We start from the raw sequence: 16,889 nt of genomic DNA on the forward strand, positions 1-16,889 counted from the left end.
CAGCAAGACGTGCACCAACAATTTGTCCTCTTTTGAACTCTGGTATGTCACCCATAATGTTGTGTGCATTTTAATATTTTGAGCAAAACTGTGCTCTTACCCTGCTAATTGAACCTTCACACTCTGCTCTTACTGGTGCAATGTGCAATCAATGAAGACTGGCTACCAGGCTGGTCCAATTTAGCCATGAAACCTCCAACACTAAAATGACAGGTGTTTCAGTTTCATTGTCCAACCCCTGTATGTTTGGCAATGTAGTATATATTGTGCTTCACCTGTGCTAAAATACCCAAGAGTACATATGTGCAAAGAAACATTTGGTTGTGGAGGAGCCCACTCTTACATTTTCACATGCTGAATGAAAGTTTGCAAGATTTTATAACATTTTTCAAATGTTTTATTTTATTTTTTATCATGAATATATCCTTGCTTGCTTCTGAGCCAAAAACCAATCTAACTTAGAAAGGTTTTTGCTATGTTGACTTGTGGCAAGAAGACAGAAACATGGTAAACTTCATGTACCTTCCCCCTAAACGTTAGTCCACCTCTGAACTTTCCACAGTATAAATTATTGACTTGTTTTTTTTCCCCTTATGTTTTTCTTGGCCTGGCTTGGTGGGCAGCTATTTGTTGCCCGCAATATCACTAAAACCACAGGAATTTCTGATTTCCTCTGCTCAACCTCCTGCCCTAATAGTCCAGCATTTCTCATTGTACAGCATTCCTCTCCCTGTTGTCATCTCCAGCCTTTCCCATCTCTTCTCCCCCTTTTAATTCATGGCCCTGCATGCAGTCTAATTTTTTGCTTTTCTATCCCTACCTGTTTATCACCATCACTGTGCCTGTATGAGTCACAGGTCCTGTCTCGAATGACTCACAGGTGTTTGAGATCAGAACAAGTGCTTTCAGAGCTTCAGTGTAATGCATTTAACAGCATCTGTAGTGATGGAAAATAATAGAAATAAAAGGTCTCATTCTTTTTGTCCTGACTGCTTGCAAACACTTCAGCTCTCCTCTCTAAAATACCCCGTGTGATTCATTACTCATTTGCAGAGTCCCAAGCATATATAGCTACAATACTGTCAATTCTTGCGTGGGAGTTGTCACCATTTTTCAGATTGCCTGTGTGTTACTAAAAGTCTCTGTAAGCTGGCGGCATTGCAGAGGTTTTGAACACACATTGGGCATAGCGTTATGACCAGCATAATCACTCTGCCTGTTCTGCAGCTATGCAGACCCTTATGCTCTGTGTAAACGCTTACATGTTTCCGTGAACACCATCATGATCTTCTTCACTAGATTAATTGAAAGTACACTGTCTTTGGAATTGGACCATGGGGGTCAGCCTTTGCTTCCGACAAGCATCATGGGGCCTATCGCTGGATCACAGCTGTTCCTTCCTTTGAGCCACCTTTTATAGATTCTGACACGTAATTGATAGACTGGACTGGCATGGACTGGTTGTGAAAAACATCCTATAGATGCTTGACTTTGGCCACTTTTACAATAGATATGTTTTTAACATTACCTTCACTTGGACAGAATGGAAATATGCCATAGGAGCTGCACTCTTTGCTCTGAGTCCACAAAACATCACAGCTGTCAAAATTCACATCCTATACTGACCTGTTTTTCACTTTCAATGCAGCAACCTAACTGAAAAATGTTCAGTTGCAGCTTTATGTATCTCACTAAATGGCATCTGTCAAAAAACATTTTGTTTTTTACTTCACTTGTCACTGGTCAGTGTCATGACTGCTTTTCCGTCTTCTAATTGACTAGACTTTGTCAGTTTTACCATAATGGAAATGGAGACAAACCTTTGACACACTATCCCTTTTCCCTGTTTGCATTTGTTTGTTCATCCTGCGAGGCTATTCCAGCCAAGGAAAAATGTTTCCTCTTTCATATCAGTCTGTCACAAAGAAGTGAAGGTGGAAAATAAGCTGTCATCAATTTGAAGGCTAGTATAATTGAACACCACATGTCTCCAGTGAAGACGGGTTGTCTCTAAGGTATGTTTAGAAACGGGTGGGTGACACAGGTATTTCTTATTAGGCAGTGTGATTATTCCCAGTGTCAACATGTGTGCTGATGCTTGTCAGCAGGGAATTGTGTGGGATGGGGGCTCCGACTTCCAGTGCTTCTCTTGTCACCTGGCAATTATCACCTGTGATAGGTTTTTGTGGTTGAGCTCTTTTGGTTGACACTAGAAAAGTTAAGCCATGTAGGAATATGAGCTCTCCAGGCCACAATGTTACTTTACTATATTTTGTGTTTTTTGTCTCTCATTCCAAATCCTTTCACATTTTTTTTTCCTTTTTCCTGAGCGTTTATTCTGTCTTTTCTCAGATGCATTTTTCCTTTTTTTTTTTCACCCAGGAGTCACATTTGGCAAGAGGTTTGGAAAAGTAGTCATGGTGCATCTTTCTTTTTTCCTCCTCTCTGTCCATGGTTACTCAGCTGAATTCTTGACATACCAGAAAGGGCGAAGTGCCTCAAATGGCCCTTCCAGGGTCTCATTAAAGGAAAAAAGGCATAATGCACTATATACATGCCGTAATGCATTGTAGGAAAAGTATGACCTTGTCACAATATGATACCTTAAGTAAACACACCAAATTTTGACAGGGCAATATAATGTATATATATAATGTATAATGTATATAATATAATGTGTAAGTACATGATGTAATTGCTTTTGTTTTAAACTGAGCAGCAGCTGTTATTCTTATTTGTAGAGGACATCCTTTATCTTTCTATTCATCCCATCACCAACTTTTTGATTGTTTTAATTTTTAGGTTTTTGGCAGAAAATCTACAGATAAATGCACACATTCAAAAATAAAAAAGGTAAATTTTACTGCTCTTTTTAACCTCCAGACCTTCTTAGATCGTATTTAAAACTAGACAAGGGGATCTTTAACTGGTTAAAAATGCAAACCAAACATTTAAGCTTCTATTGTTTCGATTTTTTTTTTTCCTCACAGACTACACTTTAACAAATCGGTATTTAGTGCAGGGCAATCTAGTTTAGATTTGACATCTCCAAGGATAGATTGATGATAGATTTTGAATCGGAGCTGATGTCAGTAAATTCCTTCACATGCAATAAAAAGTAGTTGCTTAGCCCTTCATCACATTCCTGAATCAAATCTTAGCTTGAGCGTTGCTTTGTTTTATCATTTGTACAAAATACAACTAAATCCAACTATTCGAAACATTAGTATTAAAATGTCACAATGTAAAAAAACAAATTTTGTGGAAAAAATGTAGAATTTGAGTCAGGAAAAGAACAGACTTTCGAAATAGATGTAGGAATGTTGAAAGTGTGGCTTTTAAAAAAGTCATTTTTTTGTTTGCTTTGGTAAGAAAATCTCTTAAAGCTTATCATTAGTTATCTCTGATGCAGTGAATGCCACCACCTTTTAATTAAAAGTCATTGATATAAATAGTTGAAGGTATTAATGGAAATTGTCTTGTTGGATTTTTCTGCAAACAAAACAATAAATCAGAACAAAATTATCTATGATGTCTGGGTACAAATTGGCTAATCTAAACCAGGTATAACAACAGTTTTGGTAACAATCTGTATTTCGTGTCTCTCTTTACATCTGCCTGCCTGCCTTATTTGTTGTCGTTTTTTTGTTTTTTTTCTTTTCTTGTAGTGTGGCGGTCACCCGTTCCAAAGACATGCCCTCATTCGGCCCCCCAATCCCAGAGGGCGTGATCTTTCCCAAGTCATCTGTGTTCCGGGAGTTTCTGCTGGCCAAAGTGATCAATGCGGAGAATGCTGCCCACAAATCACATAAGTTTCGTGCCATGGCCACCCGAACGCGCCAGGAGTACCTGCGGGACCTTGCAGAGCGCCACACCACCAGCACTCCGATTGATCCCTCAGGAAAGTTTCCTTTCATTTCTTTGGCTCATAAAAAGAAAGAGAAGACGCGGCCATATGAAGGAGCGGAGCTGCGGAGTCTTGGGGCGGTGACCTGGCCAGTTTACGCTGAAGATCATGGGAATGGAGGGGAAATTGAGGCCCTGGTGGCTGTTTCCAATGACTTTCTGATCCTGTTGGACCAGGAAGCCAAAGCTGTAGTGTTCAACTGCGCTACTAAGGATGTGATTGGCTGGACACTCAGCAGTCCTGCTTCTTTAAAGATTTTCTATGAGCGGGGAGAAAGTGTGTCTCTTAGGAGCATCAGTAATAATACTGAGGATTTCAAAGAAGTGGTCAAACGTCTTGAGGTAAGAGGACACAGACCTACACATACCAATACATTTCATATGTCATAAAACTGCTGACTTGGGTTTAATTTAAAAAAAAAATTGTTTACTATTACCAAATGAATACACTGAGTACAAAGAGTTTTTGTAGATGTTGTACGCGCTTTGATAGCTTTGAGAAAGAGAAAACAGTGGCCATGATAAAATAAAAAAATAAAAATTGGATCTCACTCACTTTAAATGGCAAATAAATGAAATATGCTTCTGCCACTTACCTGACCTACGCACAGACACTCCTACTATTCAGTGATGGCCGTCAGCCTTTCAGGATGAAATCCACATGCCAGCCCACCATCTCTTCATGGGTCTCAGTTTATTGAGGGGAGTTTGAGAAACACCTCTGGACAACATTCTGCTAATGGCTCATACACCTACACATACAGTGAAATGATGGTTGTTCGTTCTTATCTGTTTCCATAGAAACTGGACAGGAAGAGAGGAGTTTTCTTATGTAATGAGTGGAGCTTTAAAAATCATTCATTTTCTCTGTTACCTTTTGGTTTTGAAAGGTATAATGCATGCGTGTTTACATGCACATGTGCCTTTTTGATTTGCGTTTATGTAACCCGAATTGAGCTGCTATTCTTTGTATTTTTTAATCTAGCATACCAAAACATTTCAATAGGAATTCCAATGATTTATGGTAATGAAGTATTGTTTTGTATGGTGCTGACCCTAATGATCAGGTTGACTGCTTTAGAGTGGAAATGGGGAGCCATCTAGGTTTTTCTTTTTTTTTTCTGTCTCTATACCCCTTTTTATACCAGATTTCATATTTTCACACTTTTTTCTAATACCCCTATTTGGCCCTGTTCACACAAAAATATTAGAGTGCAATAATAATTTGTCAGTTGCTTTAAAGTGAGGTTTGTCTTCTTTGCTGAGACAGAAAAATATGATGGTGCCCTGAAGCCTTAAGGCGCATCACTACAGGTGAAAAAAATGATATGGATAGCAACAAACAATAGGAAGGTGTTATTTGGGAATTAGACATACTTTTGCAGATCTGTTGTAAGTTCATTGGTTGAGTTTCTTTTTTCAAGTGTGCTCATTTTCAGCCCTTGTGAGAGGGAGCACAGTTGCTTCTCAGCATTCTTCCATCTTCGCCTGAACAATGGGAGTCGCATGATAAAACAGACGATCAAGAAGGTTTCTCTTTTGTAACAAGTCTTTGTGTTCACACAGACTTGGGTTTCACTGAAAAAGAGAACTTTCCTTCATGTATCTCATTTGTTGACTGCAAATGAATTCAGAAACGCGTATTTGTGACGGGGCTGCATACTTTTTCCCCTAAACTCTCTTGGGGCTCACTTATGTTCCTTAGTAAAATCTTTCAACTTAAATAGAACCATGTTTACAGAAACATGAAAATAAACATACATTTACAAACAGACAGTCCAAGTTTTCCCAAACAGTTATCAACTCAGCTTGGAAAAAGGAAATCGGGACCTGTTTGATTTCCTAATGTTTCTGATTCTCTCTCTGCCCGCGGTTTGTCCAGTTTCTTACTAAGGGCTGTGAGACATCTGAGATGACGCTTCGCCGAAATGGTCTGGGGCAGCTCGGCTTCCACGTAAACTATGAAGGCATTGTGGCAGAGGTATTGTTCTATATCATAAATATTTTCTTTTAAAAAACTGTAAAGAACATTGCATATTTGCTCATGCCTTAATTTTGTGTCATTTTGCAATTATATGTTTTACTAAGGCCTAAGTAAAGATTTGTTTTTCAGGTTATTGCTTATATACGAAGTTGAAGTTATGGAAAATATAAAAAAAAAAATTTGAATATGTACTGTTGAGGCAGCCAATATAATTTTCTGACAGCTCATCATCCAGTATGCTTTTTGCTTTATCATTGCTTTCAGTTTCAACAGATACAGCTGGAGTTCTCAATAAACTCGCCTCTTGTCAACCTTAGCATGTTTACTCTGTTTCTGATATAACTCATTTATAATTTGGCTGATTACATGTTTTACAATGGTTCCAGTTAATCGTTTGTGGACAGAACCCAGAGACAATGTTGTTTTGCTTCATAAACTTAGCACTTTGGTTTGAACATCATACAATTCAGTGAATCCTGTTTTAGCTGCGCTCGATGGAACCCTTTCTGACACAAATATCTAGGGATATGTCCAGGAGCAGGTCACATGAGACTGCTGCAGTCAATAGTCTCTTGTTTACTGTAAACAGCATTGTAAAGAGTGATAAACTCCCGGACAGTTAGAAAATCACCTAATTTGTGCAAAGATACGGTGCAAACAAAAATAGGCTCTGATTGTTGAAAATTGGTTGTGCAGTTTGCAGCCAAGCAGCTCACTGAGGGTGCAGTTGACAATCAAACAACAGTTCTGTTTGGAAACATTATTGCACAACTCTTCAATCTTTTTCCAGTTTAAGCAACAAAAAGCCAGTTGCCATTTATCTAAACCATAGAAAAACTTCAAAGGTTCTAGTGTTCCTTTTCTGCATTGCTGGTTGGAAGTCATACAATCAAACTTTGTTATTCATAGGTGGAGTCATACGGATACGCTTGGCAGGCGGGACTCCGTCAGGGCAGCCGATTGGTCGAAATCTGTAAAGTCGCAGTTGCGACTCTGACCCACGAGCAGATGATTGACCTCCTCAGGAATTCTGTGACAGTGCGTGTTGTCGTCATCCCACCACATGATGATTCCACTCCACGCAGGTAAGTCTGAGGGGGGGGATTTGTGTAGACAAACTCACATTGATACCAGCTATTTCTCTGTGAACGATTGCCATGAAGGCTGTAGGTTTAGCGTTTGGCATCACTGTCTTAGTCTAATTTTAGAGTAGAAGGTGGTCCTTAAGGGGAGTACTTGAAATCTGATTAGACAAAAATAAATGCTTTTCAAACCTACTTTAATTTTGTTTCCACATAGCTTAACGTCATGTTTCAAGCATGCATGTAATGACTAGGTAATAAAATCAATCTACGTTTTATAGCTTCAGCTTATAAGTGCACTGGGGTCAAACCACGTTAATGTGCAAACTGAAAAAGCTGAGGCTTCAAGGCAATAGAACAATTGTGGCCTTTTATTTGTGTCATTCAATAGTCCAAAATCCCAAAGCTATGTGAATACTGAGGAACATTTTAACTTAAAGCTTTTGTCCTCGTCTTTGCAGGGGCTGCTCAGAACTCTATCGAGTGCCAGTGTCTGAATACAAGGGCAGCAGCACAGACAGCGGTTCTTTCGAGTACAAGTTCCCATTCCGCAGCAACAATAACAAGTGGCAGAGGACGTCCAGCAGCCCTCAGCAGTCCCTGACTGCTTCACCACAGCCCCATACACCCAACAGAGCCATCAGCCTGGGCAGCTCAGTGGGAAAGACCCTGTCTGCCGAGAGGCTGGAGAGAGGCGCTGCCATACCACGCAGCGTCAGCAGCGATGGTCGACCTCTGGACCCCAAGAGGTCAGAGCGGTTTAGCTTTTTAAATATGGCTTGATAGAAAACAAAAATATTGAAAGAGGGTTGAAATTTTTTTGGAAAGGGTGCAAAATTGAAAATATTTAATTAGAAAGCCAGATGCAGCCCTTTGTATTAATTGGAATTTGGGGTATTTTACATTTTAGCTTTTAAAGTCTAACAATTTATCTTGTTCATGAAATGGAAACATATTGCAAACAACAAATGCCTCAACAAAACACATATTCAGAGCCAGCTATTATGTATTGTTTTAGCAGGATATTTATTTAGTTCTTCCGACATCTGTTTTCTGACTTTGTTGGAAACTGGAGTAACATCCACTATATTTACTCTTGAATGTTTTTTATCTCTTCATTCACTGATGTTATGGATTTTCAGTTTCCAGTGAATAAATTTTTCGAGTGTATCTTTATGCTTGTTTGTGTTCCAGGATGTCTCCTGGCAGCGAAAGCTACAGCCTGGCTTCCTCCCTGGCTTTAGGTCGTTCTCCTCACAACCGCAGCTCTCCCAGCAACCTGTCCTGTTCCAGTGATGCCTCTGGAAGTTCTGCTCACTGGAGGCAGAAGTCCATGCCTGAGCAGTAAGAAAGATAGGGTGATATTTTGTCTAATGTGTCATACCTCCACACAGTTATATTCTATTAATGTTTAACTTGCCCCAGGGCACTTACTTTGTCATCATTATTCATCTTATGTTTATTATAATGGCATATAAGCTATGGTGCAATCATCAGTTTTCATATTTAGATGACGCAGAATATATAGACCATGACATTTCATCCCACAGAATTTAATTACATCGTTATCTGGTTGAAAATACTGTATATTTGTTAGACAGTTGTAATATTTCAAAGCAAGTTCCTCTCAGTTTACTTCCCCCATCTGAAACCCTGAGGCAAATTTTTGTTATCTTTCTGTCTACTCTTGCTCTGCATCTTTAATCACTCATAACACATTTAAAAAGTATTGTCTCAGATTTTGTGCATGTTTTCTGTTTTCATAGGTTTGCAAGCAGCCGACATTCACCTATGTCATCGGAGAGACGAGATGTGGCTGGAGAGGGCGGATCCAGTGGGAAGTCCACTCCCAACTGGTCGAGAATGGAGGAAGGTGGAGGTGAACGTGGGTCAACAGGTAAATTATTCAATAATGCATGTTGTTGACAGTCAGCTCAAATGTGCAGGGTCCTGTCTGGTAAGACACAATGTTTGCTGCAATATATGTCTGTATGCAAATAGTAATTTTATATATGCAAAGAGTGGGTGCAGTTGATATATGCAGTGGAGGAGGAGACAGCACACGAAAGAAATCTTCCATATTTATCTGTGCTTTAATTTCCTTTCAACTGACAGGTATCATGAGGAGTATGTGAACAGTGCTTGCGAAAGATGTATTTCTGACAGCAGCCTTACTCAACACTGCTATTGCCCTCCTTATTCCTCCTCCTCCTCCCCTGCAAGCTGTGAATTATAGAGCATTCATACATGTCTTAAAGTCTCTGCAAACAAAATAGGTGGAAACATAATAAGACAAGTAGAAAAAGAGAGAAATGTTGTAGGTTAATTGTAAGTAAGAATGAATAGATCTTCGTCTCTCATTATCCTTATTAAAGGAAAAGCAAAGGAGAAACGGATGACACGTCCGTCTTTCTTGTCAACACACCATCATTGTGTGTGCCTTTCCTTCCTTCCCTCCCTCCTTCCAGTCTCTTCCTCATTTTCCGTTGCTTCTCATGTTTTCCTCTCATTCATCTTTTAATTATTTTTCACTCCCTTTTATGCTATTGCAAGAATTTTTACCATCCAGTTTTTTTTAACATTCTCTCTTTCTCTTTATATTCTAGCTTTGCTTCTGAAAGCCACAGCCGTTTTCATCTGATTCCGAGCAGAATGTTGCTTTGATTGATTGTTGACCAATTTAGTTTCAGCCATGTCCTCAACCTGTTTCTGACCACCACAATCACAGTTAAAGGCCTCAGTCTTTCATTTTGTGGTTGTTTATAGCATTTATTTCATGATTGCTTGGGGAGGAACGATCCATACTGGGGCAGCGGAGCTGAAGTCAGCCAAGATTCCAGCCCACAAGAGGCCTGCTCTGTTGCGGTGTGGTTTAGAGTTCTGTCTTTTCCTTTTCCTCCCATTTTTACCTCCTGACCCTCTAGTTTTCAACAAGGATGATGTGGCCAGGCTCTATCCAGAAATATCAGAAGTCACACAGAGTGCATCGTGTTCAGTGTTGGGGATACTTTTTATTTCCTGATCATCTTTTGCAAAAGAATTCACAACCTTTAAACTTTCCCACATTTTGTGTTGTTACAACCATAAGTTTCAGTGTATTGTTTGTGATTTCACGTGATAGACCAATAATTATAATAGTGGAAGGAAAGGAAACATCCCACAGCTAAAAATCTGAAAAGTGTGGTGTACATTTGTGTTCTTGAATTACAGCTGCAGGTTTTTTGGGGTATATTTCTACCAGTTTTGCTCGTTTAGAGTAGGGCTGGGCAGTATAAGGAATGTATTTGTCGTATAATTCTTTGCTTTACGTGTAATGACTACAATACTCGGACTATTTTCCCATGCAACCATTGTCCTTCTCCATCTATCTCATTGGGACTTTTAGCACAAAGTCAGACAGATAAGAGATTTGTGCTCGTCTCCATCAAAATCACTTGGGCTTGTCAAAGCTACGGTTTGACTGCTGATCTGACTTATGGATGATGAACTTTGTTATTGCTTTCTTTTCTTTTCAATTCAATTCGGTTTTATTTGTATAGTGCATATAAAGGCACTTTATATTAAGGCACTTCACAAAGGGTTTGGAATGGTGCGGGGTTGTTGGGGAGGTTAGATTAAACTACTGAGTGTTTGGCCATTTTAGAACGGGCTATGTGTAGGGGTACTAAGTAAAACAATAAACTGATCAAATGTGTCCATGTAAATCCCACTGGTAGCCGTTGTTATACTAAAAACCACAAGGATTGGGGGTACCTCTCTCTGTCAGACTGATTATAACCATTGGAAATAGAAGGGGTTGTACAGGTAGCAGAAATGGAGGGTGTGTTTGCGCCTCAACCATTCTTCTTCAAAGTGGTAATAATTTGGCTGTAAATAGTTTGCTCAACCATGTGAAACAGCTTTTATTGTTATCTTTGCTGATCTTTAGCGGATCTTTGAGTTCGCCTTAAACTGTCGCTACATTGTTATTATAAACGCTAAGCTTTTACCTGCTCTGTAATACTGTCAGCTGTTATGAAATATTTATTTTTGGCATTGTTTTATTTTAAACAGCTTTTATTCTCATCTTTATACTACTCACTTAGCTATGGGTTAATGGGTTGAGGGAAACTTTAAATAGTACTTGTTATGATTTTCTTTCAACATTAGCAATTGGTTTGCACTGGATTTTATTTCGGAGTATTCGAGTAAACAGAGCTGAATTCAAATACATGTCAGATTTTTTTTTTATATATCATGATTGTGTGCTACTTTGTGTTTGTCTATCACAATAAAATCTAGGTAAAATACCTAGACATTTGTGGTTGTAACATGACAAGAATATTTTTGCAAGATGCTGTACATGTAGCTCTTTCCCATTTATTGATTTCATGATCACTTAAGGAGAGCATTTTTATTTATTGTAAAGGTTTTAAATACCAAAGCGTTTAGTTTACCTGGCTTATCTATAGCACGTTAAATCAGTCATGATTTACAGCACACTGGTTTAAATCCACGGGAACTCGAACAATCTGGCTTACACGTGTGCACCCAACTCTAATTAGTGCAGAGAGCCCTGTGGGCTGCAGTGCAACCATACAACGTAATAAATATTCTAAATGAGATGGAAACTACGTTTTTAGATTCATCCCAACAGATGTTACATTTCCAGCCCTCTCTCTCTATCTCGTGCTGCTGTGCTCATTAACTGCCTGCTCTGTATATCTCATTGCATAACAGATAGGCAATTACACAATAGTCCCATTTATACCGCGGTTTACTTCAGGACTCTTGTCATGCAGCACATCTTGCCCAGAGCAAGCACAGCCAACAGGGGATGTATTTTTGTTTGATGTGCATTGCTTTTGATGACAACAGATCTGAGATTTTGTTAATAGACGGTTTAAAGGCAAAATTAAAACCGAGTGAGTGCTGTGTGCTTCCTGGAGGTTTTGTCCCATAACGATCTGTTGAATTATCGGCAGCTTTTCTGTGCTGCAGGGTCTGTCCATGTGTTTGTCACCAACCTTGTCTTTGTTCAATGTTATTACAGAGGCCCCAGCTTCCAAGTCAGGCCAAGGCTACTCTGGAGCTCCCCGTATCCAGAGGCAGGAACAAGTCATCCACATCTCCCCAAAGAAGGGCAGTCAGGTCAGAATTAACAACCTCTTTGTGAAGTGTTCTCCTGACAGTTTGCTCCAAAAAACCCAGTTGTTTTTTTTCACGGGACTTAATCTTTGTTACATGTAGTTTAAACCGCTAACTAATTAATTTAGTGCTTATATAACATCGTAATATCTTGTCACAATGGGTCACTTGCTTACATAACAGCATACTTTTTCTCCAATAATTGAAACTTAACTGTCATGTTGTTTGCCCTGGTAGTCAGATGGCCCCTACTCGGGTCACTCCAGTAGTAACACTCTGTCCAGCACCGCTTCCAGTGGGGGCCACAGCGACAGTGACAAATGGTACGACATTGGGACAGGTGGAGGCTCCAGTGGCGACCAGGGTGAAACAGAACCAAATGGCCTGGGTGGAGGAGGCTACCTCCAGGGTGCCTCGGCTGACAGTGGCATTGACACTGGCTCTCACGGAGCCTCGCATCATTCCCACTCCCACCATGGCAGCACCACCTCCCTGCTGGCCCCCAGTGGGAGCAGAGAAAGCAGGGAGCGCTCTTCATCTCCATGGCATAGTCCGACTGAGGGAGGGCGCAGGATGCTGGAGAGGTCAACAGCTGCTGCTGAGTCTCCGGGACCTCCAGCAGAAAGAAGCCATGAATCAGTGGGTCGAAGCCCACCAACTCATCTCCTTGTGAGAGACAGCAGTACTTTCAGCCTGGTTGACGGTGGATCACATTCAAGGTCAGTTAATGCAAGGTGCATCTCAGTAAATAAAAAATTATTGAAAAGTTCATTTAAGTATTTCAGTTCAAAAAGTGAGACTCAAGACAGTCGTGAAAAAATGGAACACCCTATCCTGTGTGCTTTTCTAATATAGTTGGACGTTTGGCATGCTGAGGTCTGGCTGCCCAAGCAAGTTTACCCTCCAAAAACCTAAAATGTCTTCATGTAACCCTACCGCAGGTTCTGACTACTGTCGATATAAAAAAGCTCTTGCATATGTCCTAAATTTTTACAACAATTTTTCATTTAGCGAATGCTTTTATCAAAAGCGACTTGGCAGGAAGTGTCAATGTTCAAACAGCAGTGTACAAAGAAACTCTGGAGTGATGGCTTTAAAGCATCGAGACAAGTTGATTAAGTACATTTGTGATAAAATGGTCCATCCTTTTCCTTCCACTTTGCAATTATGTGCTACTGTGCATCACTCATATAACATTACATTGAAATATAATGACGTGTGTCAAGGCACATAACATGACAAAATCTGAAAAGGTTAAAGTTGTATGAATGCTTTCATAAGGCTCCTTATGTTTGTGAGGGTAACAGTGAATAATTTGTGTTAAAACTACCATCATCATATCTAAATAAACATGAAGACAACCATAACCATGTAGCTTGCAATATTTACTGAGACAAACCATCTCAGAGCTGGTTGTTTTGACAGTGAAGCCACCCTTTCTTGTTAATCCAAAGATTTTTTATCGTATCTTCCTCCATGTTTTGAGATAACATGGAATTCCATCTGGATCCTACAACCCCTTCACGGATGAAACTGGTCTGAACATCCGCTTATGTCAACACCACTAGCTCATTCTGTCTCTGTTTGGCAGAGGGCTCGCATTCCTGAGATTTCCATTCATGCAGTTTTGAACTGACTATTCGCTACTTTACAAAGATTCAAAACAAGAGAATGGGACAATTAAAGCAGCTGGAAAATAAATCCTATGACTTGGGACATGGTTGTCAACTTTAAACAGACTAAACATTTTGGAGAGGAAAGGAATTCAGTGTTTGGTTGAAATACAGCCTAACATTTTCATACAATATTTCTGGCACAGTTTTTGGGTCTGGTTGTGCTGGCCAACACATGAAACCAGCCAGAGGCCGAGGTAACAATATAAAGCAGATGGCAAAACACAAACTGTGTTGTTTTAAAGTCATAAACTTGCTTGGCTTGCTTTGTAACGTTTTCTACTCTTTGCTTTTCATTATTTTTTACTGTTATTGACTTTTAACAGTCAGTCGACTATCTGCTCACAAGCAGCCAAAGCAAACGATATTCTTAATAACTTTTAGATGCCACTTACAGACAGAAATCCATCAAAACTATATTAAAAAGCAACAGTGTTTTCATATATATTTAGTTTCTATATCATATCAATGTTTCATCTCTATAATTTAACAAAGTTCAGCTTTGGTTTTTGAGTTTGATTCATTTATTTTATAGCTAGTCGTCTCGGCACGTGCCTCACCGCTGCAGCTTGATTCCTGTTCTTACTCCTAAGGCCAACAATTCTACACCCAGAACGATCACATACCAGACAGCCACCTTCTCAGCAAGATTTTTCTGGAAACTAAGCGTAAAGAGTAAATTTTAATTCCCTCTTATCTTTCCACATTAGGCCCCAGGAAATGTGGAACACATGTCCTACTTTTCATAGCTGAGCTTGTGTCTTGAGCAGAACCCCAGTGTCCGACTCTTCCTGTTGAAGCGAGTTTCATTTCAGCGGTCCACAGTTAATTCCTTTCCTATGTTTCTCCTTCCTTCCTTGTTTCCTCCTTTTTTCCATCCTATCTTTCCTACCTTGTCCCTTGTGTCCTTCATTTCTTCTTACCTTGTGTTCTTCCTTACTTACTTTTATATTTCCTTAGTTACCTTCTTCTGTCCTTTGTGTCGCTTTTTTTCTTACTTTTGTTCCTCTGGCCTTATTTGAAAATTGTATTTGTTGTGCCCTTCTTTCCTTCCTGTAGGATTTTTGCTAGTTCCACGTGTAACGCCTGACCTCTGTAGACATAAAGTGCTTAAATTCATATTTTGTAGCAGATTCATATTTTAGTATTTGTTTTTTATATTTGGACGAAAAAGGACTAAGACATTTTGAATTTTGAGTCTCTTGAATGTTTATCAGAAAATGGTGTAGTAATCCTGCTATTCATTTTGTTTAATTTTGTCCATTGTAGTTTGCAAATAGCTTCAAGCTCATTCCGAATGACTGGTGAACATCTGTGAGCAGCAACCTTTAGCTCTATTGTAACTGTTGTCAACTGGAAAATGAACCTCTGCCCCAGTCTCAGTTCATTTGCAGCCTCTAACAGGTTTTCTTTCATTATTCCTTGTATCTAGCTCCATCCATCTTTCCATGTACTTAGACCAGTTTCCCTGTCTGCTGAAAAAGCATGCTGACGCTGCTATGTCTCATTGTGTGGATGTTCAGGATGATGTGCAAGTTTAGCTTTCCATGGTACATAGTATGTTGGATGTAGACCAAAACCTTTAATTCTGGTCTGATCAGACCAGAGCTCCTTCTTCCATGTACCATATTTTCTGCACTATAAGGCGCACTTAAAAACCATTAATTTTTTCAAAAAATGACAGTGCGCCTTGTAATCCGGAGCGCCTTATATATGGATCAATTGGTTAATTGGTTGATCCATACTGGTTGTACACGGCGCTCTGTCAAAATGTTTCAGTACGACTGGTAAACTACAAAGCCGCACCGCTTGCAGCATTACGGCTACCGTAGTCAGGGGTGTCGCCGAAGTAATAGCGGTAAACACCTGTACTGTGCTTACTCCTAGTCCAACACCACTTGTGTGTGTATAACGACCCCAAAATTGCACCTTTCAAGAGACACGCTTACAATGCTGAGTTCAAACTCAAGGCTGTCAGCTACGCAGTCGAACATGAGAATAGAGCAGCAGCGAGAGAATTCAACAGTTAACGCTACTATATTGTGAATGTACTAACATTTGATTTAGTGCATCAAACTGTTTCTTTTACGTGTTTACTGAATCAGGGAAAAGTTCTCTTTCACGTTTTAACTAACGTTTGATTTCAACTTCAACTTCATAGACTCCAATGCATTCCTAACGTGCGGTTGGCTCTATTCAATATAATTCTATGTAGAGGAGACCTTACCATGAGAGTGAATGGAGTTATCAGAACGCTGGTTTGTAGTGTATTAATAAAGTTTGACTGACTGACTTATCTGACTGTTTTGTTGACATTCTCTTTAGCACAGCTCCATCTAGTGGATGCATAACGCAACCCCAGTCAAACGTTTGACTGCAGTAGCTTCTATTCTATGCGCCTTATAATCCGGTGCGCCCTATATATGAAAAAAGTTCTAAAATAGGCCATTCATTGAAGGTGCGCCTTATAGTGCGGAAAATACGGTAATTTGATTCTACCACCTGAGCTGTCAATCACTGCAGCTCCGCCAGAGTTGCCATCAGTCTCTTGGTTCCTTCTCTGAATAAGGCTCTCCTTGCTAGCCCTGTCAGAAAAGGTGACGGCTAAGTCTTGGACCTCTTTACATTTCCAGTGATGGGTTGAACACTTCTCTATGAGATGTAAAACACTTCCCATAATGTTTTTTACCCTAATACTATTTGAACTTCTCCACGACATTTTCTCTGCTGTGTTCTTTGGTCTGCATAAAGCTGTTTGTTCACTAATGTTCTCTAATAAACTTTGTTGGCCCTCAAAGAAGAACAGAACAGCTGTATTTATGATACTGAGATGAATTTACACACAGGTAGACTCGAATGTTTACAAATGAGGCGACTTATGAAGACACTGGGTTGAACTGAATTTTATTTTAGAGCAACTGAGTAAAAGAGGTTTATCACAAAGCCATGCCCCACTATTCAGACTTGTATTGGTAAAAAGATTTCAAAATCAAGTATGATTTTTTTGTCTTTTCCACTTTGAATGATTTAATACTTTATGCTGGCTTGTCACACATTACTCTGTTAAATACAAAGATGTAGTAAAAGGTATGAACACTTCTGCAAGGCACTGGACTT

The 16,889-nt window shown here is 39.6% G+C and overlaps 1 protein-coding gene across 4 annotated transcripts in view; it reads left to right on the plus strand.

Moving 5' to 3' along the window:
- Nucleotides 1-16,889, plus strand: part of sipa1l1 (signal-induced proliferation-associated 1 like 1) — an 89,068-nt gene that overhangs the window by 60,128 nt on the left and 12,051 nt on the right. For all 4 annotated transcript variants that reach the window (XM_047387809.1, XM_047387808.1, XM_047387812.1 and 1 more), the window contains exons 11-18: nt 3,669-4,248; nt 5,789-5,887; nt 6,800-6,975; nt 7,434-7,721; nt 8,167-8,316; nt 8,739-8,869; nt 12,005-12,102; nt 12,337-12,818. In XM_047387809.1, the coding sequence (XP_047243765.1) occupies nt 3,669-4,248; nt 5,789-5,887; nt 6,800-6,975; nt 7,434-7,721; nt 8,167-8,316; nt 8,739-8,869; nt 12,005-12,102; nt 12,337-12,818 (2,004 nt within the window). The remainder of the gene's footprint in view (nt 1-3,668; nt 4,249-5,788; nt 5,888-6,799; nt 6,976-7,433; nt 7,722-8,166; nt 8,317-8,738; nt 8,870-12,004; nt 12,103-12,336; nt 12,819-16,889) is intronic.

This window comes from Girardinichthys multiradiatus, chromosome 15 (assembly GCF_021462225.1).
Source record: "Girardinichthys multiradiatus isolate DD_20200921_A chromosome 15, DD_fGirMul_XY1, whole genome shotgun sequence".
NCBI lineage: Eukaryota > Metazoa > Chordata > Actinopteri > Cyprinodontiformes > Goodeidae > Girardinichthys > Girardinichthys multiradiatus.